Raw genomic sequence first — 22,744 nt, 5'->3', positions numbered from 1 at the left:
ATCCTCATTCTATTCAGATTCTTTAAGTGGGCAATATATGAAGATGAGTTCAAAGCTCTGATTAAAGACAGTTGTACTGCTTTCCAACCTGTTATGTCACAGCATTAGGTAGAAGAATAAGTACACAAATATAAGCCTACACTGATTTATCTGTGTCTCTCCACATAAATTTGTTTAATGTAAAAACAAATAAAGCAAAGCTTTGATGAAGGTTAGCAGAATTTTCAACATCTGTGCAGATAAATTTAATTTATTCAAACAGAAAAAGCAGCATTAGTGTATCATGTAAAGCTGATTTAAATGATTTCATACAACAGAAAGCATATGCAGTAGCTAAAACAAATACCCTTTGCCTTTAAAACCCATTTCACTCGGACAACCACTACTTCTGAATTTTCTACTATGACAGTGTTCAGATATTCCTTCTTTTTTATTCTCTTGCTGAATTTTACCCATTCCACTAACCTAAACCATAGTTAAAAGTCCCAGGGGGTGCAACACCCTAAATGTAGCTGTTGTGCGTAGCATCAGGCAGGTACATCCACAGACTGCTTCTGTGAACCTGTATGGGCAGATACCTTACAGCTGGTCAGGTAAAATAAGCTCAGCACAATACCTTAAATAGCTGAATGCAAATGAGTTACAGGTGCTTGAATCTTTTTTAAAAACAAATCTCTGTAATACATTCAAACCCAGGAAAATATCTCTATACAACAATAACTCATTGGAGCTATACTGGTTTATCTCTGCAGCAAGGGACAGAGTACTAGAAGATTAAAGACATTTTTTCTTGAAAATTAAAGATTTGTCAAAATGATAAACTCTTGTCTAAAACTTACCCGAAAATATTAAGGTGAAAATTAAAAATTAAAAATAAAAATACTGTGTATGCATCTGAAAACTGCAGCTGAAAAACTCCTGATAAGGATTAATAACCTTTCCACTCAAGGCAAGACTCTAAAAAGTCTGCACACAATTTCTGAAAACATATGTATCACTTCAAATAAAAAAAAGGTGATGAATATGCACTGTAATGTTTTAGAGACCCTTTATTTCTGGAAAAGATCATCAACTTGTGCTTTAGGGAGACTGTTATCAGACCTTTATTTCTACAGCTGAATCCATAGCTCTTCTTCTCAGAAAATCTGAACATGATGAGCATACAGGCAAATCTCTCACTGACATTTTAAAATATTTTGTCTTTTCCTGAGTAAGAGCTGGCACAGAGAAGAGTGCTGAAGTGTGTCAAGGCCAACAAGCCACTGTCATTAGGAAACATCTGAGAGCACAAACCTGAGAGCCAGTCTTGCTCCTCTGAGTGGTGATGTGGATGGAAGAAGAAGAGACTGAACTCAAAAATTCACCAAGGGCCAGCACCCACCTCAATGAACTTCTGATCTTGGTGGTTCTAACAAGAAAAAAACAAGGTTCTTACATGAAAACAAGTACGCAGGAAGCTTCAGTCCATTTGTGTGCTTTATTTGTCTTGTGGAACTGATCCAGTATGAAGCACTGTTGTATCCTTTTTTAAATTACCCTTCTTGAACACCAGGATGGTAAACTCTTTCAGAAATAAGTCACAGAAAGCTCCTGCACGTTGCTCTTTTGGACTTCAGTGTGCCAGAAATTTGCTACAGTACCTGTAGGGGTGAAGAGAGATTCCTTCCTTAGTCAGTTAAGAGACAAATTCCTAGGTGCAGATTCCCCGGGGGTGAGGAAGAGAAAAACACAAAACATGAGTTATTTTTGAGTCATTAAAATACTTATAAAGCCTCCCCCACACCACCCCCATATTTCACAAGCTTATATACATAAAATAAAAGCTGTGTTCTTTGCTTTCACCCCCTCTCAAAATTGCCTATTTTTAACTGTTAACTTGGGATTCCATTGTTGATTTTAACAATCAGATAGTGACAAAACACATACACCAATTATTATCTCCAAATCTGGCTATTTACTGTAACAGCCATGATCCTCTCTTGCCACTTGGGCTTTGCCAGCTTTGCCTTATATTGTTTTAAGCCCCAAAACAACAGTTTTCACCAAAGCTCCACATCACTGTAGGTATTTTAGTCACATCACTAGCACATAATGAATTCATAAAAAAGCACTTAATTTCATAGGTGACTCTGTAACAGGGAAAAGAACTGAAAGCTCCACCTTTCAGCCTCTGCATTTTTGTCTTTGTTTAGAATGCTTGAAGAAGCCATCCGGAAGGAAGAAAGATTATGAGTATCTTGAAACTAGCTGTTTGACAGAGACAGAACTGCTGATAATGACTGGGTTGTGTCTGTCTTTTTTGGCTGATCACAACAGAGGTCTGAAGCAAAACAGAAACTCTTGATATGTTTGTGTAAAGCAGCAGTAGCATAAGGGCAGGCAGCAGGAGTTCAGCTGAAGTTCAGGGCAGATGCTGCCATTAGTTTACACTGCAGGAAAGTAAAATTGCTTCCGGATTTACCTCTTCCTCCCAACATCAGCGCTGGGCCATGCTGTGCCGCAGAGTCACGATGTCAGTAGGGAAGCAGTCTTTTAGCAGGATACCACGCTCACGATGGCAGTCCAGCTCTTCAATAAATCCGTACCAGTAGATGACTAACCCAGGGCCAAATCTATCAAACAAAAAAAAAAAAAGAAAAATGAACTTATGTAACTGTGTTAGGGGAATTTCAGTTTCCCACCTCTGTGATTCCAACGCAAATCTGGTAACTTCACTGCAAAATTGGAGGGAGTATTTTGAATGTGCTACTCATGTCAAAAAATAGTACCTGATTCCATGAATAAAAATGATATTTAGAGACTCACAGAATTCACATCTGTGTTTCAGTTTTTTTATTTTGAATCTTCTGCTCATGTCAGTAAAAGATACCTTTAATTTAGCATTAAATCCTAAATAACACTCAGTAGCTGTGATGTACAGAGAAACCTCTTTTGACATGCACCCTGCTCTTATAGATTTGTGTATGCAGACATTAAATATACAAGGTTTTACACATGTACCAGTTCATTCAAATTATAATACCATGAAGATAGCAATGAATCCTTAAAATATAATCTCTACAATGAGCTATTATTCAGGTAATTATTAACATAAAGCACAATTCAGAAGAAACAGAAAGTTTGTGTTGTAATGGCTCTGAAATGTGCCTTAGGAATTCCTCAGATATTGCTAACTCTGATCCCCACTAGGCAATCTCAGGAAGTAGCCCCATGGACTATTTTACCCATCAGGAAGTTCAGACCTTCAGGCTGGGTTCATAAAGAAGTAATCACTATCAATCACTGTGTACTGCGATATGTTTTGCACATCAGTTTCACGTTTTTCCTACTGAGAGCACTTAATTAAAGGGCAGCACTACTTCTGGTGTAGTGTTGCAGGAATTTTACAGTGGAATCATAAATTATGAATGTTGGGTTAGTAAAAGGATGTCTAAAAACAGAACTGCTTTCTGTAGTCTAACATTACAGCAGTCTGTACAACATTAGGCCAAAAAGCTTTTTCTTTCCTTGATTTATTATATGCTGTAGTGAACTTGCCAAAACCAACAGTGCAGGATGAGCTGTTAGGTACCGTCTGTACAAGAAAAAGTTCAATAGAATGTCATGTAATGGTTTACATGCAGAGTTGTACTCAGGATTCAACCAATATGGTAGCCAATTTTTGTTAACATTTAATTTTAATAAATATGTGCTGAGGGGAGGCACGGTAACCTAAATGTCCACTGAGCAGACAATACAAACACTCAAAGCCATGGGTAGTGCCAGACTGGCTTCGTGAGGGTGGTTTCTTTCCAACAATGCGGAGAAAACTCTATTTGATGTGCTCCTGTAATGGAACAGGCATCAAAGGAAGAAGAAACCCCTGTGGCTTCCTCCTGCAGTTTCAATTAGATGTGGTACTCTTTTGCCTGAAACTGCTGCAGAGCATTGTAACATTTTGGTCTATGGCTACCACTCTTCAACCTCCAAGTGGCCACAGTTCAGTGGCAGAGTAAATTACCCTCAGCATAGATGAGGCCACACTGATAAATACGCTTTTTGCAACTGAAAGGTGATACTTGAAAGTTGAAAGGTTAAACACATCTGGTTGTACTAGGTAACATATCCTAACATGCCTGGTAATAAATAGAGTACAGACTAAAAAGTCACTGATATGAAGGACAATGTTGCCTATACCCAATTCCTAATTTTGTCTGGTTGGCCAACAATTTCATCTTCCATGGACTTCTCTCCATTGTCCATTGCTTAAGCTCCTGCGGGGCCAAAACATGCAGAACCTCAGTGCACCCGCAAGCCCAGAGACCCAAGCAGGAGAGAGGGGCCAAGGCAAGTGAGGCCAAGGACTGATGCTCAGAGCCTCTGGTGAGAGACAGCAGTTTGCTAATCCAGGAGGGGCCCCCACTTCTGTTACTTCACAGATGACATATCTGTTCCCACATCAAGCAAATACAGAAATGGGTAACTGGGTGGGAATGTTCTTACATACTAACCAAAATTACTTTAAAATCAAAAATCCCCAGAAGATAGGGAGCAGACCTTACATTTCTAATGGGCTCTTTTGTGCAAGGCAGAAGGTATGAAATGTATGCAAGTAGTTACTCATTACGAGCACATGTGCCAGGTAAAATCCTGATGCTAATGAGCAGCTGCTCACCCAAGTTCTGAAGGGTTAATTTTGCTGTGTGGCACTCTGAATCCCCCACCCACCATAAAATCCATGTGGCACTGTGCTTAAGTAATTTGTTAGTTATTTTTTGAAATTGTAATTTTAAATAAAATTACTATTTTGAGACATCTCAAAAAGCTAATTTATTGTCTTGTGAGGAAATCAACTCAGCTCAAGCACAATTTTTGAGGTGCTTAACAAATAATGTTCAGAAATACTAAATTTGATAATAAAATTGTATACGAGAACATCTGCAGACTATTAATGACAGGAGCAAGTACATTTTTGGCATGAAAACATCCATCAATCCTGCTTCTGTCTGCGGTGTTACAGCAAAACTGTTTGCCCTGTGCTGTCTAGGTTGCACTTTTTCAACTCTATTGTGTCATTCATTCTATAATAGCTCTATATCATAAAGCCCATGTGTATGATCACATAAAAACCCATGCCATACTTTTGTTTACTGCACTTAAGTGCAGTACTTAAGACCAAAATAAACTTGTTGGCCCATTAAGCATTTGCCACTCACTATCAGGAACTCCTGCTGCTAAGTGCTAATTCCTCTCTCATTAACGCCCAGAGCTGAAAAACCACAAACAATGCCACCGGTTAATTACTGCTGCCTTAATTTGAAAAGACACTTAACCTTTTTGTGCATGGGGGTGAGATAGCGAAATGTAACCTAAAAGTAAGAACCATACTTTTTAATTTGACTCCTTCCCAAGTGGAGATATGACACCCTGAGGAATGAAAGTCAGAACTGTGAATTACAAAGTAAAGCCACAAATTGATTTCTTGCATCAGTTGTAACACTGAGCAAGTTAAGTGACTGACTGTGGTTTACACGGGAGAATGAACTAAAATGACAGAATGCATACTTAGTATTGATATGGAAAGGGGAGACGTTCAGTAGCTCTGAGGAGCATAGAAAATCTTTGAATGTACCAATTGGTTCTAAAACTGAATAGATACAAGATGGGCCAGGTTATCTTATTTCATATGAAAGACACACAGGAGAAAGTTTAGGCATAAATTGAAAATCAACCTTAGAATTTAACAAACTGTTGGACTCCTATGGATTTTCTTCTCGCTTAGAAAAATTGTATAAATCACTGAAAATATGCTTGTGTTTCTTTCCCCCATCTTTAGTTCTTAGGTGTGAAAAGCTTAGGTGTGAAGGAATGTGTCCAAAAGTTACACAAAACAGTAATTTTAGCTATTCCAGTGAAAGTACTGCTTTTAGATCTTTACTTTTATTAGGAGTTTCTTTTTAAAGCTGAAAAGAAATCCAAGTAACTAAGGATTGGTTGATTCCATGTGGTAAAAACAGAATAAAGAGGAAATACAGATGCAAGCACATAATAAACATAGCAAGTGAAAATCATCCGCAGAGGTTGCATCAGTTTACTTAAAAATCAATCAATAGATAGGCAGCTGTCATTACATAAATCCCAGTTTAGCCAATGTCCAGTTCTGACATTAGGAGTTGTGACTCACTACAGGGCTGCCAAAGCCAGCTCAGGGGCACTTGGGGTGTGAGTACCAGGAGAGCCAAAGGGGAGGCACACAGGCTTCTGACCCCAAGGCATGGCAAGAGGAGAGAAGCATTAAAAAGCTCGTGGATTGCTTTAGGCCTAATTTAGGCTTGATATAGATGACTAAATTTAGTCTAAGTACTAAAGGCAGCACATAGTGTCTTTCAAAAAATCAACTGAAGCATCTGAGATAGAAAAATACAGTTTGAATATAGTTAAATATAGTTGCAGTCTCAACAAGTTCTTTAGATAAAATTTGTATCTGACAATACCATTTGCTCTAAGTAAGTCAGGTTTGCACTAATTTCAGATTGTTCAGAGGAACTCTGTATTGGTTTAATCACATAAATTTTGAAAGAAAACCATAGCTAAAGAGGTACACTGATAATCCTGGGACACTGAGTTCTGTCTTGGAAAGGAGTTTCACACAGATATACTGTAAAGCCAGAAGGCAAAATTCAGATAACACAAAGCTAAATGGTTCTTTGTCTTAAGAAAAAAACCCATAGCAACAACAACAAAGTAAGAGATCAGTTAGAATAAAAAAGAAAAGAGCACAACTAAGTAAAATATGAATCAGGGTTTAACTTGCCCTCCAGTTGAACCAGTTTTGTGCTAGAACAGAAAAAAGACTTTTATTTATTTATCAAAGTGGCCTATTAGGCTCACACATATTCTACTTCACTTCAAGAGAAACTACTTTCTAGTAGTGTCTTTTCTTCTGGAATGTCTGTGTGAGGTCCATACCAGCTTCTAAGGATTTGCCTAGACATGTGGCTGTTGTGAGGTGATTTTTTCACGATCACAAAGCCTTGCATGTGGTTTTATGAAAAATGCATTTTCAACACACTGCTTGATACTGAACAGAAATGTAAAAGAACTTGGAATTGTTTTTATATATAAATGTTCACTTCATTTATTATTAGTCTATTTGTTATAGATGTTCTATATGCATCTCAGCATAATGTAAATAATTTGAATTCCAGAAGACTCTCATAAGAAAATGCTGGCATATGAATTATTATTTCTAATATTCATGCATTTAAACAAATATTTTATGAAATGGATTCAGCCAAATTTTCATGTTATGAAAGTGTAACAGTCTACCTGGTTGGTAATTTTAATTATGAAGGTCACGTCTGAATGTGTCTTTTAAGGTGTGCATTCTAGTCCCTCACTTTTCAATGCCAGCTAAAAAGCTGGCTTTGTCTCCTTGTTTTTAATTTTAAATACAGAGCAAACCAGAGCATTACCATTTGCACAGCACTACTTCTTTTCTGGGAATGGGGAATTACTAAAGTTTACAAAGAAATGATTCCATTCTAAGTCAACTTAACATGCTTCTTCAGAATCACAATTGTAAATAGGTTTTACTTGTATTATTAATAAAACTTGAAGATAAAATAATTAACCTTCCCTATAATAATACATAATAAGTTTACTGTTTAAGGATACTCAGCTTTCTTTTAGTGTACTTGCAGAAGTCTCATTTGTGTCAGCAGAAGAAATTTAAAAATTGGCAGAGTTAGGATAGTAAGCAACAACTACAGACCACATTTTTAAATAAGGTCAGTTGGCATAAGTCAGCCAACTTCCTTATGTCTAGACCAGTTTACTGCTGCTGATGACACAGCATTGTATATCTTGGCCAACATTTAAGAGCCACTGCTCAGAAATGTACTTCGATTAGCAAGAAACTTCCCACTTACACAGCTGCTGCAGTCCTAATTCAGAATTGTTTATAACAAGGTATTTTTTTCTATTGTTCATTTATACAGAGTTTTAAAATCAAATACACGTACTTGTGCATTAAGACAGTGCATTTTAAAAACTCTGACTGCAATTTGAAGATAATGGTGGGTGGTGGAGTTTTATCATTCCTGTCAGTTTTCCAATCCTCCACACAATTTTGTGATCCAGTGGCAAACACACAGCACTGTATTACTTTGAGTTCACCAAATCTGGTAGAAAGGAGTAAAAAATCCAGTACTTAGCAAATCAAGTAACTGAATGATAATTTTTGCTTACAAAATCTGATCCTTAACCTGTAATCCATAAGGTTGCAGTATTTGCTTGCAGATGTGGCCCAAGAAAGTTTAACAAGTTCTGATCACATACTTGTGAAGATAATAGGAAACTTGTCCATGGCATGAACAAGTACTACATGCCTCACACACAGATGCTAGCAGCACAATATGTCTCAAGGATCCAGGCATCCAGTTCATGCTGCTTAAGGTAAAATTAAGCAAGTAAAACCTAATCTGCTTTAAGCTGTGATGTTACCACAGTAGTGGGGGGAAGTCTTATTTTTACTGAAGACAAGGAAAAAGTCAAAGTTTACTAATACTTTGTGAGACTCCCATTTAACACAGAGGTTTTAACATAAAAGTGGGAATTTCTTTGGGCTGAGAAAGGGAGGCATTTCCATGAATGCCACAAACTGATATTATATGCAGTTGATGGGGAAGTTAGAATTGTCAGGTGAAAAAAAGGTGGATGGAAACTAATATCAGGCCTATCTCTCTACAGTTACACCTCACTCAGATGTGATTAAATTTTACAGAACTTTTTTACTTTAGTTATCTTTTTACCTCTGCAATGAGACTGTTAAAGCTTCAATAAAATAGCAGCATTTAATCAAGCTTATAATAAGATTAAATGGCTTGTGGCATTTTGAAAAATAAAAACAAATTGAGTGATATTTATGTGGACATAAGGGGGCATTTAAAATATTTTAGAATTTTTCATAGCACAGTTTTAAATACACATTAATAGGCTGCACCAGAAACTGTGCAAGTCACTGTCATTAAAATATAAATACAATATAACTTTTAGCTGCATAATACATTTTTAATAAACAAACTGTCGAAACACATTCTTCACTTACATTTCTTCATTCAGATCTGAGTACTGTTCTCCAGGCAAATAAAGGATTTTTATAATCCTCAATGACAAGTTAGGCTTTTTTTAAAAAATACAGTTCTCATGGAAATTAACTTTTAAAAACTATGATTAAATAACATTAAGGCTACAGTGATTTACAAGGATCAAGGCTTTTTAAGTGAAGACTGATGCAGTGAGTGAGAAAGAAAACATGTACTGGCTTCAAGGCAGCTTGTCATTAAGAGAAGAGAGCCCTGTGTGAACTTTGAATTTCTCAGTTTCTGTTGGTTCATGTCCTAACACCTACTAAAATATACTCTTTTTTTTGTTTGTTTTGTTTATTAGCAGTGTTCCAGATGCTCAATTCTCAAGCGGTTGTGTGTACTTAAGGAACAATATGGTTTTTTTTCAGTCTCAGCATATTCAAAAATCAGGTAGGTGCTTTCTTTGCACATCAGATTGTAAGGTTTTGTGCCTTAAAGACACTCTACAAGGTGATCCTATGCCTGCACTACAGGACTGAGGTGATGGACTTAAAATTAACATCATACTCACATTGGCATTTTAGAAGAGATTTTTAACTCTTATACTGCTGGATTGTTTCATGGAAATAATGGCCACAGTTTTTTCAGAGAATGGTTTGGGTTGGAAGGGACCTTAAAGGTCGTCTAGTTCCAAGGCCCCTGCTGTGGGCAGGGGTGCCACCAAATGAGACCTGTCTGCTCAGGGCCCCATCCAACCTGACCTTGAACACTCTCAGGGATGGGTCATCCAAACCTCTGCTGGCAATGCCTGACCACCCTTTAGTGCAGCCCACAATGTACTTGGCCTTCTGGGCTGTGAGTGCACACTGGTGGCTTTTTCTGGCACTAGAGGGGATCACTTGGGTATGCATCTTGGAAAACAATGCATTTTGGCTACCTGGGAAGATAGTTCCAGTATCTGGCTAAAAGATATTATAGATAGTGTTCCAGGTATGTTGTTTGATAACTTGGAGATAAATGCAATATTCTGGGAAATACAAGGATTCTACATTAGTTAACTATTTCAATACAGGCCAAAGTATTCAGGAACCCTGGATGAGGGACATAACTAAGCAAAAGAAGCTCAGCCACAAACCCCCAAGATCTGAAAGGCAGAATACAAGAAAAACTTGAATCTTTTTCAGAAGCTTCAAAATTTCCATTCCGGTGGAGGAAGTCTAACATTCTATTCTGTATTGGGTGCGGCATCTATGTATTTGTCTTTCCTAACTCAGGGTTAGCACACTGTTTTACTGTCCACTGTTTTGTAAGTCCATTAATGTTCAAAACAGCGACACCCTTCCAACCCTACAACATGCATTTTTGAGGACTAGTTTGAGGACTAGTTTACTAAAGCAGTGCTGCTTCTATTTTAAGTTGTGCTACTTCTATTTACCAGTTAATATATTGCAAGAATGGCAGTACTCTTTGAATAAGCAGGGAACAAAGATGGCTGCTTGCACTGCAGAACTATTCCACATACTGTTGCTGAAAGCATCACTTTCTGATTAAATCCAGGCAAGGAATGTTGCTTCTTGAGGTACTTGCTTGTTACTCAGTTTCCCTTAGAAAACATTATGCGATTAGTTTGCTGTCCAGAGACTGTCGATGCAAGGCTACTATTGTTGGATTCTGCACATTTGAAGCTGTGGGTCAGTGTTGAGAGGAGTTACTGAGGTTATTTCAAACATTTTGTTAAACTCACAGCAGCCTCCTCAAAGGAATGCTTGGCTGAAAACCACCTCTTATCCTGGGTGACAGAAAAGATGAGAAGAGCCTTTGAGTACTGTTAGATTGAAGTCCAGGCAGCCACAAGTGCTGGTCAACTCATGTTGCCACTAGGTGATTAACAGTTGTTTACTTTTAAGGCTGAAAGTAACAGGCCATTCTAAGGCCAGTGCAAGATGATATCTGAATAATCTGTGAGTGCCTCATAGTTTGCAACAATCCTTTCTTTCTGTGCAGCTGTTTATCTGGTGTCAGTGTTCACCAGAAAGATAAGATAGGCCAAAAGTGCATTTAACCAGTAAGGCAGAACTGCTCTTACAGCATCAGATTTTTGTTAAATAATTATTGTAAAACATAACCAAACTAATAAGAAAAGTTGCTCAGCAAATTTTGATAGCAGAAATATTGATAAATAAAGGCATTATATATCTGTGTGTTTAGTATTTGCTGAGCATAAATCGTGAGGCCAGCATTAACGCTATCTCAAGACATTTTGGAATGAATTATTAGACAATTCTGTATCTTCAAATCCTTATACACAAATATGCAATAAAACAAACAATGTAACAGATGAATTAAAAACTGGAGGACAGCTCATCTGCGCTTCCAGCTTCCCAGATCAGAGAATTAGAAGACCAGATAGTAAATCATACTGAGTATCTCCACACAATGCTGCTTACCAGTTAGCTACCAAACACCCTATTGCCATAATTGACAGGCAGAAGCATTTTATGTGTGATACTGTACTTAAATTTACTGTCTCTCAAAATGTAAGTCATCTACCTGCATTAAGCAGAAAACAGATGAAAAAGGATGTGTCTGCTGCCCATTACTGTGGCACCTGATGCCCACCCAAAAGGAAGGCAAACACCTCTGACCTTGAATATTCTCACTGCCTTTGGAATCCACTGGCAAACTTTAACTGTGTCTGGCACACACTTGTTTTTAATGCCTGAGGCTCCTCAGATTATCACTCAGTTGTTTCATATATCCAGTGTCTGTTCAATTCAAACTGGTCCTGCCCCACTTCAGATTTAAAAATAATTTGGGATTTAGTTGTTATTCAGAAAGGAGTACATCCTGAGACACATAAATCTTATGTATCACCTGCAAAATATCCAGTCTCCCAGAAGAGATATTTTCACTTGGTGCAAGTTGGAGAGACTCTAGGAGACCACTAAGGCAATCTATAGTAAGTGTTACTTTCATTATCAGGTAAGTGCATAACTGAGGATGAGAAATCTACTTTCCTTTTCTGCCTTCTCTCTTCTTAACTATTTATACATGTACACATAGAGCTCTACTGCATGCACCTTCTGAAAAATGCATGCTATTTAGATTTATTTGCAAATTATTTACCCCTTCTCAGTACATATACCAACACTAAACCTGACTGTGTTTCAGCTTTCTTTGCTTACTATGCACTGAACTTTTCTGGGCTCGCCATCAAGGTACAAAATTATGTTCAAAAGGAAGACATACAAATATACATGGTGATGGAAGTGAGCCCAGAAGGAGGGAGAGGAATAATCAGAGGAAAATGCTATCACTTGTGAAGCTTTTAAAGCAATGGCAGATTAGTTGAGTTTGCCAGTGACATATTACAATCCATGCCTGATGAGAACTGAGGCAGAAGTCTGCAACACTATAAAATCACATAGTATTGACATTTTCCTTCATACAAATACATGTTGAAAACAGCGGAAGACAGCTGGACTACATATTCTTGTGTCTTCCCTTCCCTTCCCTTCCCTTCCCTTCCCTTCCCTTCCCTTCCCTTCCCTTCCCTTCCCTTCCCTTCCCTTCCCTTCCCTTCCCTTCCCTTCCCTTCCCTTCCCTTCCCTTCCCTTCCCTTCCCTTCCCTTCCCTTCCCTTCCCCTTTTTTGTCCCATTTCCTTTTTCCTATTTTTTTTCTTTCCTTTCCTTTCTTTGTCATGCAATTGTTAGATTGCTAGATAAATGAACATTGTTGGTTCCAGACATCTAATAGCATCAAAGACAGCACTAGCAGTCTCATTTTAATCAAAACAGAAGTGTGGCCTATTGAGCTCATAGTCCTGTTCAATTTCTGTTCCCTTTAAGACAAAAGCAAAATAGAAAATAAAAGAAACGAGAAGAAAAATAAACACCACTTTTCCCTTCAAAGATAAATTAAGCTTGAGTAAGCAGCTTGAAACGTCACGAATAATGAGTTCTACCAACCTTTCTGAGACTTGGCTAACTTCCACCTGAGCACTGCCACTTTGTTGTTTTTTGGTTCTTACATTGCATAAAAGCTCAGAGTAAGTAAATTAAGTGATAAGATTAGTATCTGTTCTGACCAGCTGTCTCTCCCTGTTCCTTGTTAGCCAAAAATTGCAAGGTTTTTTTGTTTCTTAAAGTGCTTATTTTCCAGTCTTGTCCTTATATTTGTGATTGCAATATCAAAAAACACTATGCATTCTAAACATAAGGAAGGACGATAGTTTAAAATGGTTCTTGAATTCCACAGGAACCTCTCAAGAAAGCTGTCTCTCACAGAAATCCACTTGTCAGGAACAGCCATAATGCAGCTTAAGGAGAGGTGCTGACATAAGGTTTCCATCTGCTCCGACCTCAGTACAGATTACTGAATATGTTGAAGACACCTTCAACTTGAACTGAGTAATGGAAGACCAATATAGAAGATAAAAAGACTCTTGTCAGTCCCCTCAGTTTATAGCACTCTTGCAAAAGAGGTGGGGGTCTTCCCGTCTGTTCAAGCTACACCATTATTAACTGGAAGGCACAAAAAAACCCCAACAAACCTCCAAAACACACCAAAAAGAGGAAAATAGAGTCAATAAGTAAGAGGGAAGAGAGAACATTTACGCAATTTCAACTACAACTTCTAGGATCTTTCAGTATCAACTACTAGCTTTTGCCACAGATTTCAAATTGTCTTTTTGTACCTTTGAGGTATCACATTTTTACAAATCAGCATTTCTACACTGGAGGCAACTTTGTAGTTAGTAGGTTTGTGCACAGCAGACTAGTATACCTCAGGTAGACATTATTACATATTACTACACACGAATACAGATATACCCAGCAAGTCTGGCACCGTCCTCCTGAAGAATGAGATGAATTCTCAATGGTATTTGGAGCTTTTCACTAAGTCTTTGTTAAGCAGAATTACCCAGTGACAAAGTTATTTCCATCAGGCTAAGTGATGCAAACTGATTATCACTGAAATAGTATGGTATATTCTGCCCTGGTTACAAAAACAAGCTGCCCAGCCACAAAACCCAGCTGCCCTGAAGTCCTTCTCTGCTCAGAAGTACATGACATCAAGATGTATAAATTGACACAGGTTTATATAAAATTTTTCTCTCAAGCCTCCCTAGGATGAAAAGCACTAGGATGAACTGCTAAAGGAAAACTTGCACAGGTATTGCATTTTTGTTGAGGGCCAATAGAACTTCCAGTTTGAGGTCAGACTATCTCTGTTTCCACAGTTGCTAAATCCACATTAACATTTTTAAAAGCTATTTCTAAAGCCACACCAATAGATTAAGCATTATTTTTAGTTAAGTTCAAAGAGAAGAAGAAATACAGCTTTGCCTGTTCTACCTGATTTCACTATGGCAACAGCAGAAAATGGTAAATTCAGGAGATTAAGAAAACTATAATTCCAGCTGAACCAGCAAAAATAAGAATTAAAAATTAATTTATAATTTTTTGATTACCTACAGGCACTTTTGAACCATTCTTTAATTAAAAAAATATTAAGTCAGACCACATAGAAAATGATAGAAATGGTACAGAACAGCTTCTCTTTGCTTAAGTAATGTTTCCACTTTAATGTACTTATTTGCTCTCATTTGCTTAACACCACCAATGTTTAGTACTGTGCAAATTTATGGAAATCTGACTTTAAGGAGCTTTATGGTACTGAGTGATTTTTTAATTTTTGATATACTTAAACTGAAGTGTCTTGATGAGATTCTGGAATAAATGAAATAAAACTCAGTAGCATGTAATGATGTCTTGTGACATGCTGTGAGGTAATATAGGCAGTAACATGTCATCACTGTGGGTAAAATAATCTTAATGCTTTAATTTTCATTTACTTTGCACAGAAGCCTGTCCTATGACTTTAAAAAAAATATGAATAAAACCGGATAGATCTTTTTCCTTATGGGCATTTAAGGACAATTGTGCAATTTCAGAATACATTACTTATATATTGCAAGGGTTGCAAGATTTATGTTAGAAGAACCCAAACTGCATTCCCCTTTTTAAAAAATGAAACAAACCCAAACCAGATACTATATTTAGATTGCTACTGTGTAAATATATAATTAAAAAAAAAAAAATCACAGCATCGCAGAATGGGTCAGGTTGGAAGTGACCACAGTGGGTCATCTAGTCCAACCTCCCTGCTCACGCACGGAGACACAGGATTGTGCCTCACTCACATCCCGGACCCTGTGGCACAGGATTGTGTCCAGGCAGTTCTTGAATATCTCAAGTGAAAGAGACTTCATAACCTCTCTGGATGATCTGTTTCAGTGCTTGGTCACTCACACAGTAAAGAAGTTCTTCCTCATGTTCAGGTGGAACTTTCTGTGACTCAGTTTCTGCTCATTGTGTCTTGTCTTGTTGCTTGGTACCTGGAAGAAGAGCCTGGATCCATCCTCTGACACCCTCCCTTCAGATACTGCTAGACATTACTGTCTCTTCATCATTCTTGAGGCTGAACAGGCCCAGCTCCCTCAGCCTTTCCTTGCAAGAGGCATCCTCCAGTCCCCTCATCATCTTTGTTGCCCTTCACTGGACCTGCTCCAGTAACTCCCTGTCTCTCTTGTCCTGAGGAGCCCAGCACTGGACACAGCACTCCAGGTGAGGCTCTCCAGGGCTGGGCAGAGGGGCAGGATCCCCTCCCTCAACCTGCTGGCCATGCTCCTCCTAATGCAGCCCAGGATCCCATGGTCCTTCTTGGCCACAAGGGTCATGGCCAGCTGCCTGTCCCCAGGACGCCCAGGCCCTTCTCTACAGAGCTGCTTTCCAGCAGGTCAGCCCCCAGCCTCTACTGGTACATGGGGTTATTTTTCCCCAGGTTTAATAAAAAAATCAAATTAATATAAATTTAAAATATTCTAATAAAAAAGTAGATGTGGTGACAGCAACAGAAAAATTTTAAACTTTTGATATCACTGTCTGGAAGCCATGATCAATCTAAGAACATCTGTTGTCTCAAATACTAAAGATTCAGAAATGAACCAAATGCTTTTTAGTAATTGCTTCACTTACCAAATTTTTTTTTTACTGCAGGTAACTAATCTGATTTTTGTACATGATCTGCACCTTAACAGGAACATGCTCAAAATATTGCTACAGTTTGGTTCAAACCTACACATAGATATAAAGGTTGCATTAAAAAAAATATATATTTCCCTTTGCTTTCCCAGAGGAAGAAGCAACCAATCCATGTAACAATTGATTAATAAAGGGACACAATGCAATAAAGCTAAAGAAAGGCAAAATAATCATATTATTTTGTGTAGGGAGAGAGATTTCCAGTACAAATCTAGAAATACTGTATTTTCTTGAAGACTTGCTTAGTCCTCATCTGGAAACCGTAGACAGGTCATTCAGGAAGGACAATAAGTAGTAGCCAGATATGGAGCAAGGCGACTGCTCTGCCCAGGAAAAAGAACAGCTGCTCACAGGAAAGACTAAATGAGTTTGGTCTTTCCAGCCTAGGGAGAATAAAGGCTGAGGACAAGGTATTGTCCTCCACCAACACATCAGGGAGACTTATGCACTGGGTCTAGAAAAAACTTCCAGTGAGAGCAATAGGACCTTTAAATTATTTTAAAATTCCACTTGAAATGTTTAACAAGTAAGTTATAAGATACGGTTTTTATCACAGCTGGGGATTAGACACAGTGACAAAACCTTACACTTTTCTGAATGTATTACATAAAACTAGTGACACAAAATGCTCTCTCAAGCAATCTGTAATGTTCTTACCACTGCTAACAAAATTAAACAGACTCAAATATGTTTTCTCTGCCTGATGAAAAAACGACAAATGTCTGTATAGTAGGACATATATTTCTAAAACAAGATATCAGAAAGTCATCCAGAATGCAGGAAAAGAAAGAGTTTGAAAAGATTAAAGGAAATCTTTTGAAATGAACAAGATGGATTTGAACCATGCTTATTTGTCCACAGACATAGCTTAAGAATTTACTTTTCATAAATAATAATGGCTTGTCTGATTTTTATTCATGTTAAGATATTCAAATTGCAAAAGTTCTCTACACATAAAGACAGGTGAACTTTTCTAATTGAAGAAATATTTGCAACTATTCTAATTTCACTTCTTGTTTTTACAACACATACCACCACCTCAAGCTCTTCTGATTCAGTGTTATCCAGACTACTCCTGCCTAATAATCCTCAAGCCTAAAGCTAAGAGAACAATCAAAGGTATGCTGAAAGAAATGAAACCACCACCAGAGATCTGTAATAGCTTAATCACTAGTTCCCTGTCCTAGTTTTCAGGGGAAAAAAATAAAAATTATCTTTAAGCAATACCCATGCCAATCACACACTTCATAAACCCTGTTCCTCCCCTTTTTAAATTTAATTTATGAATTCTTCTCAAGGTCCTGGTTGTAAAGTACATAGCTCATAAAAGGTTCCTGGGATCAGGTGACCACCTGATTATGTCAGTTCCACCTGGAGAAGTGGACTCATTGTGAATACTGCAGTTCATAAAGCACACAGCAAATCTAATGGTAAGTGAAGGCACAAAATTCTCAATGGAGAGGTTGTGACTGTAAACAACTTCCGGCAGAGGCAAAGTGTGACAGGTGGAGTGCAACACAACCCCTGCTACCCCCAACAAGCTCACCTGCATTAAAAATAGCTGAGTAGGGCTGAACATTTTTTGTTTACAAATAGAACTAAATTTAACAGTAAAATTGAACAACGCAATAGCGACTGAATCAAATGTGACAGCAAAAACCCCATTTTATGCACACACTTTATTACTGTTCTTAACTTTGTGTTTGTATAGTGAGTGAATTTATGCTTCAGCATGTCTAAAACTGAATTACAGAGATACATACAGTGGTAATTTTCTTTACAGTCATCTACCAACTGAATGAGAAAAAAGAGAGAAGCTATTCTAGAAGAAATGTACACTCAATTCCTTTGTTTTATCTGTGCAGTCGCAGAACAAAAATATTTATTTTAAAGATGAGCTATAAAGTGTCAGATATCAGATTCAAAGTGTGAAGAAAGAACCACCTCTAACTACTTTCACATATAGTGAACCAGAAGTGTGGTGTGAAACAACTGGACAATAATTGAAATAAAGGTCTCAAATGCACTAGGTTAGAAAAGCAGAGCTAAACCATTATCCTCATTCAACATTATTTGGCACTTGCTAACAAACTTACAACAAAGGCTGATAATAATCCAACAGATACTAAATGATGGCACTTAGTTGCAGAAATATAAATGATCTAAGAGAAGTTATGTAAGGAGCAAGGAACCACTTTTCCTGATTTTGTATCCAGACCTTAGTGAAACAGTATGTATTTTAAAAATTTTTCCAAAAAACAAGAGAAACAAACTCAACAATTTAAGTGTACTATCAGAAAGGAGAGTTTAAATATGAAGTTCTCAATTTAAAATAAATATATTTAACATTAAAATGGCTTTGAAAATCCTTTACCTTTTGTTAATTTCAGGATTTCCAGATGAATCTGAAAAAAATCAGTAATTCTCATGTTGGACTAACTTACAGTTAAATGGTCTATGTAGTTTTAAATTTTATGCCACTTCTATATTCACTAGATCATAATAAAAAAATTTAGGAGATTTTCAGGAAGACATGCTGATAGTTCAAAGTTTTTTTTATTACTAAAATGAAAACAATGGATGAACTGTAAAATTGAATATAAGTTTTAAGAACAGTAGAGACCAAACTTGTTTTGGCATATTTCTGACTTACCACTCTATGTTAACAAGGTCATCTTTACACACATCTTTTTGTTGTGTTGCCCATAGAGTAGTTATCACAATTATGGAATCATACAATGGTCTAGATTGGAAGGGACTTCAAAGGTCATCCACTTCCTACTCCCTGCCGTGAGCAGGGACACCTTCCACTAGATCAGGTAGCTGCAAGCCCCATCCAGCCTAGGCCTGAACACTTCCAGGGGTAGGATATCTACAACTTCACTGGGCAACCTCTTCCAGTGCCTCACAGCAAAGACCTCTTTAATACCTGCAGTAAACTTACTCTCAGTGTGAAACCATTCTCTCCTGTCTTGTCACTTTATGTTCTTGTAAGAAGTCTCTCTCCATCTTTCTTTTAGGCTCCCTTCAGGTACTGGAAGGCTGCAATTAGGACACTCCCAATTCTCTCAGCTTTTCCTCAAAGGAGAGGTTCTCCATCCCTCTGATCATCTTCAAGACCCTCTTCTGGAGTCACTGCAGCAGCTCCCTGTCCCTCCTGTGCTGGCACCCAGAGCTGGTGCAGCCCTGCAGTGGCTCTCAGCAGAGCAGAGCAGAGGGGCAGAATCCCCTCCCTGGCCCTGCTGCCCACGCTGCTCTGGCTGCAGCCCAGGACACGTTTGGCTCTCTGGGCTGGCAGTGCCCATGGTGCCTCATGTGCAGCCTCTCACCCATCAACTCTACCTTTAGAATATCGGAGGGGTAAATATTTGGCTCTCAAGAATGTTCTTATGGGAAATGTGTATTATGTTCACTGTTATTTGATGACGAAATGTCAAAAGACTAAAATATTTCTATAATAAATTACTTCATTCAATAAAAGTATCAATAGTTTGCCTGGTTTTAAAATATAATTTCACTACAACACACTGAAAGAAATAATACTAATGTAAAAGCAGTGCCATGTGCATTACTCCATATTAAACCACAGCCACCAATCCCTGGCATTAGGGTGTTGTTACAGGTCTGACAAACCACACCTACAAGGAAATTCAGAGATCAGAATGAAAATATTACTTGTCACTTTGTGCCTAGATATAATTCACTGCATTAAGGATAGACCAATAACTCTGTCTTTGTAGGTTTAATATAAAACCATTAAAATAGATGGTATCTTAAAAAAAAGTAAGTAAACATTAAGGATGTTGTGAATACATACATATATATTACACAGAACTGTTTATACTATGTGGCATTTTTTCCCAACATGTGGGGGGCAAAATGGTTTTGATTACCTCACTACAACACAAATGAAGAAATATTGACCATTCAGTCAGGAGTTGCAGGCATTGGGCGGTATGATAGGGACCTTTCAAATACAATTGAAGAAAATGTACCTCATAAATAATGCTCTGCCCATTAAGGCAAAGACAGTCAACTGACACTTCACAGGATGCAATATGTGAAAACAATGTGGCCCGCACAATGACATGGAAATTATTGCAATAGTTCAAAATGAAGAGGAAACATTAATGAACAAAAAGTTCTCTTTTCTCGACATATAATATTGTTTAATAGTTCAGATTTTTCCTCCTGTTTTGAAGCATTCCATCTCATTCATGATTCCCTTACATGAATGGAAGGTAAACATGTACTGAAATCTCTCATGACACTACAGCATCTCACAGTTGTTTAATTTCTGGCTTACACTATGATCTGTAACTTAATGGATCCTCTGTTTTTATGCCATTTTAATTATATCAGCATGTATTTTAGTCATTGATCAGCAACTCTAGCTGTCTTTTATATCACAATTTGACATCAATACAAGAAATGGGATGAGATGCAAACAAAATTATATAGAATTACTAAATAATAGTTGATCATTAATTATATTTGTGATGCATGACTTGTCAGAACCAGATTTAACAGTAGGTAACAAATGCTTCTTCGTACTTGCATAAATTCAACATAAAAAATAGTTGCTTTCAAAGCTAAAAAAAATTTGCAATTACCAGCTGCTAATCACATCTGAGGATTACTGGTCTTTCTGACTAAGAAGTCAGGGATGACATCAGGCGCCTCTTTATAGTTACTGTTATCAGTGACTTGGTGATCTCAGGTGGATCTTTCGTAAGCAGTACTTCTAACAAAACCCTGTTGTAATGTTCTCAAAACTCAGCTTGGTCCCAGGGAGTTACTTTTCCAGTTGTTACTCCCTACTGTAAAGACATCAGAGAAGCAATGCAGAAATGAGCTGTACCACTCACTACTTGGCTGAGCAAAATCTGGAAACTCACTCCATAACATTCACTTTGACACCAGACTCAAAATGAAGAGTTTTAATGCAGGCATTAACCCAAACAAAAGAGCTCAAACATGTTTTGATTTAGCAACATTAAAATTTAGTAATTTTTGACCAAAATGAAGAAATTTTAAAAGAAATTTTTCAGTTTAGTTTGCTGAAACATATTTCAGCATTAAAAAGCATTCCCCCGATCCCCCTCCCCTTTCTTTTAACATGTTGGCATGTGGTTAGACTCTTTTAACTCCACTGAAGTACTAAAAATGAGTGGAGGAGGGGATATGATTCTCCAGAGCCACAACAGCTATCCACATTAAACACAGAGCATTGTGGGACTGCAGTTGTTGCTTTATTAAAAATTACAAGAAAGAAAACATTTCAAGTTTACCCAAATAATTGATATATTCTCAGCTGGACTGAAGCAGACATTTCACTTTGACTTTTATAGCAGAAATGTTGAAACTTAGGAAAACTTTGTTCTCTGTCCAAAACTGCCCCCAACAGCCAACACAAAAATTCCTCAACAAATTTTCTGGAGTGACAAAGATTATTTTTAAATAAAAGAAAGTAAAGTACTATAAGAAATCAAAGAAACGGGTCATTTTGATATCCAGTAACCAAAAGGAATGTTTTGGCAGAAATGAACTTATCTCCACTGCAGTCTGATGAAGCTTTTCAGATTTTTAGTACTTGCTTATCTTTGTTAATACACTCAAGCATACATATATCTTCTGAGAGTTCTGCTTTAATGGCTGAGCTTTAATGGCTCAGCTGACAGGATATGTTAAAAGACACCAAGAATTAGTAGCAAGTTTGAGCTCCATGAACAATGGTTTCCACTTTTAGACTTCAAAAAGTGCAAGACTGATCCATATATTAAAACAATCCAAATTAAAAATGTGGAAAAATGACAAATCAATAAACTGCCCACCTCACAACACCACCAAATTGGAGGTAAGTTTCATAACAAATTAAACATTTTCAGACAGAGAATTTCAACTCAATACTTATTTTCCAGTTGTCTATCCTGTCTTTTAACTTAAAAGTTGTTTATAAATTATATATTAAATGATTCCCAGGAAATAAAGTCAGAATAGCACTAACCTGTTGATTTATATATTGCTGTGGTAACATAAAAAGCAGGAACAGTTATAGACATGCTTACATATACATGAATAAATGTATGTGCAGGTGGAAGAGAGTAATGCTTATGATGGGATGCTCTGTACTAAAGCGATCTCGGCTAAATTTTGATTTTCCTCATGACAAGGCAAACATGGTGAGACTTGAGTAATACTACAACCAAATCTGTGCACCATCTCTGCTTTCTAATCCAAACATTTTACCTTCTGAACAATCCGTGTTAAAAGAAATGCAGTTTGTTTTTCCACTCCTGCACACCCCTTCCACTAAATTTAAAGCGTAAATTTATTAAATTGATTAAGGAAAAGCATATGACAAATAAGAGTAATTTTCCCTTTTCAGAGCAATGTGTGACTGCTTTTCATTATAGTTTCATGAGATTTACCTGAATTCCATGAGGGCAAATACTTTCTATTTAGAATTAGCTTCATTAGTAATTCAATAGAATATGTAAAATAAATGTGAATATTTGTTCTGGGCTATTTTTTAATTTATTTTGTAAATTGAAAAGAACATACAAGTT

The 22,744-nt window shown here is 37.3% G+C and overlaps 1 protein-coding gene across 2 annotated transcripts in view; it reads right to left on the bottom strand.

Annotated features, from left to right (window-relative positions):
* Nucleotides 1-1,458: 1,458 nt before the first annotated feature.
* CDIN1 (CDAN1 interacting nuclease 1) overlaps nt 1,459-22,744 on the bottom strand; it is a 122,639-nt gene continuing 101,353 nt past the window's right edge. For both annotated transcript variants that reach the window (XM_063160482.1, XM_063160483.1), the window contains exons 11-12: nt 2,462-2,612; nt 1,459-1,640 (exon numbers count right to left, since the gene is read on the bottom strand). In XM_063160482.1, the coding sequence (XP_063016552.1) occupies nt 2,477-2,612 (136 nt within the window). In that variant the 3' untranslated portion in view covers nt 1,459-1,640; nt 2,462-2,476. The remainder of the gene's footprint in view (nt 1,641-2,461; nt 2,613-22,744) is intronic.

The sequence above is a fragment of the Melospiza melodia genome, chromosome 6 (assembly GCF_035770615.1).
Source record: "Melospiza melodia melodia isolate bMelMel2 chromosome 6, bMelMel2.pri, whole genome shotgun sequence".
NCBI classification, from domain to species: Eukaryota; Metazoa; Chordata; class Aves; order Passeriformes; family Passerellidae; genus Melospiza; species Melospiza melodia.
The sequence above is the reverse complement of the archived record's forward strand: the minus strand, read 5'-3'. Positions and strand labels throughout refer to the sequence as shown.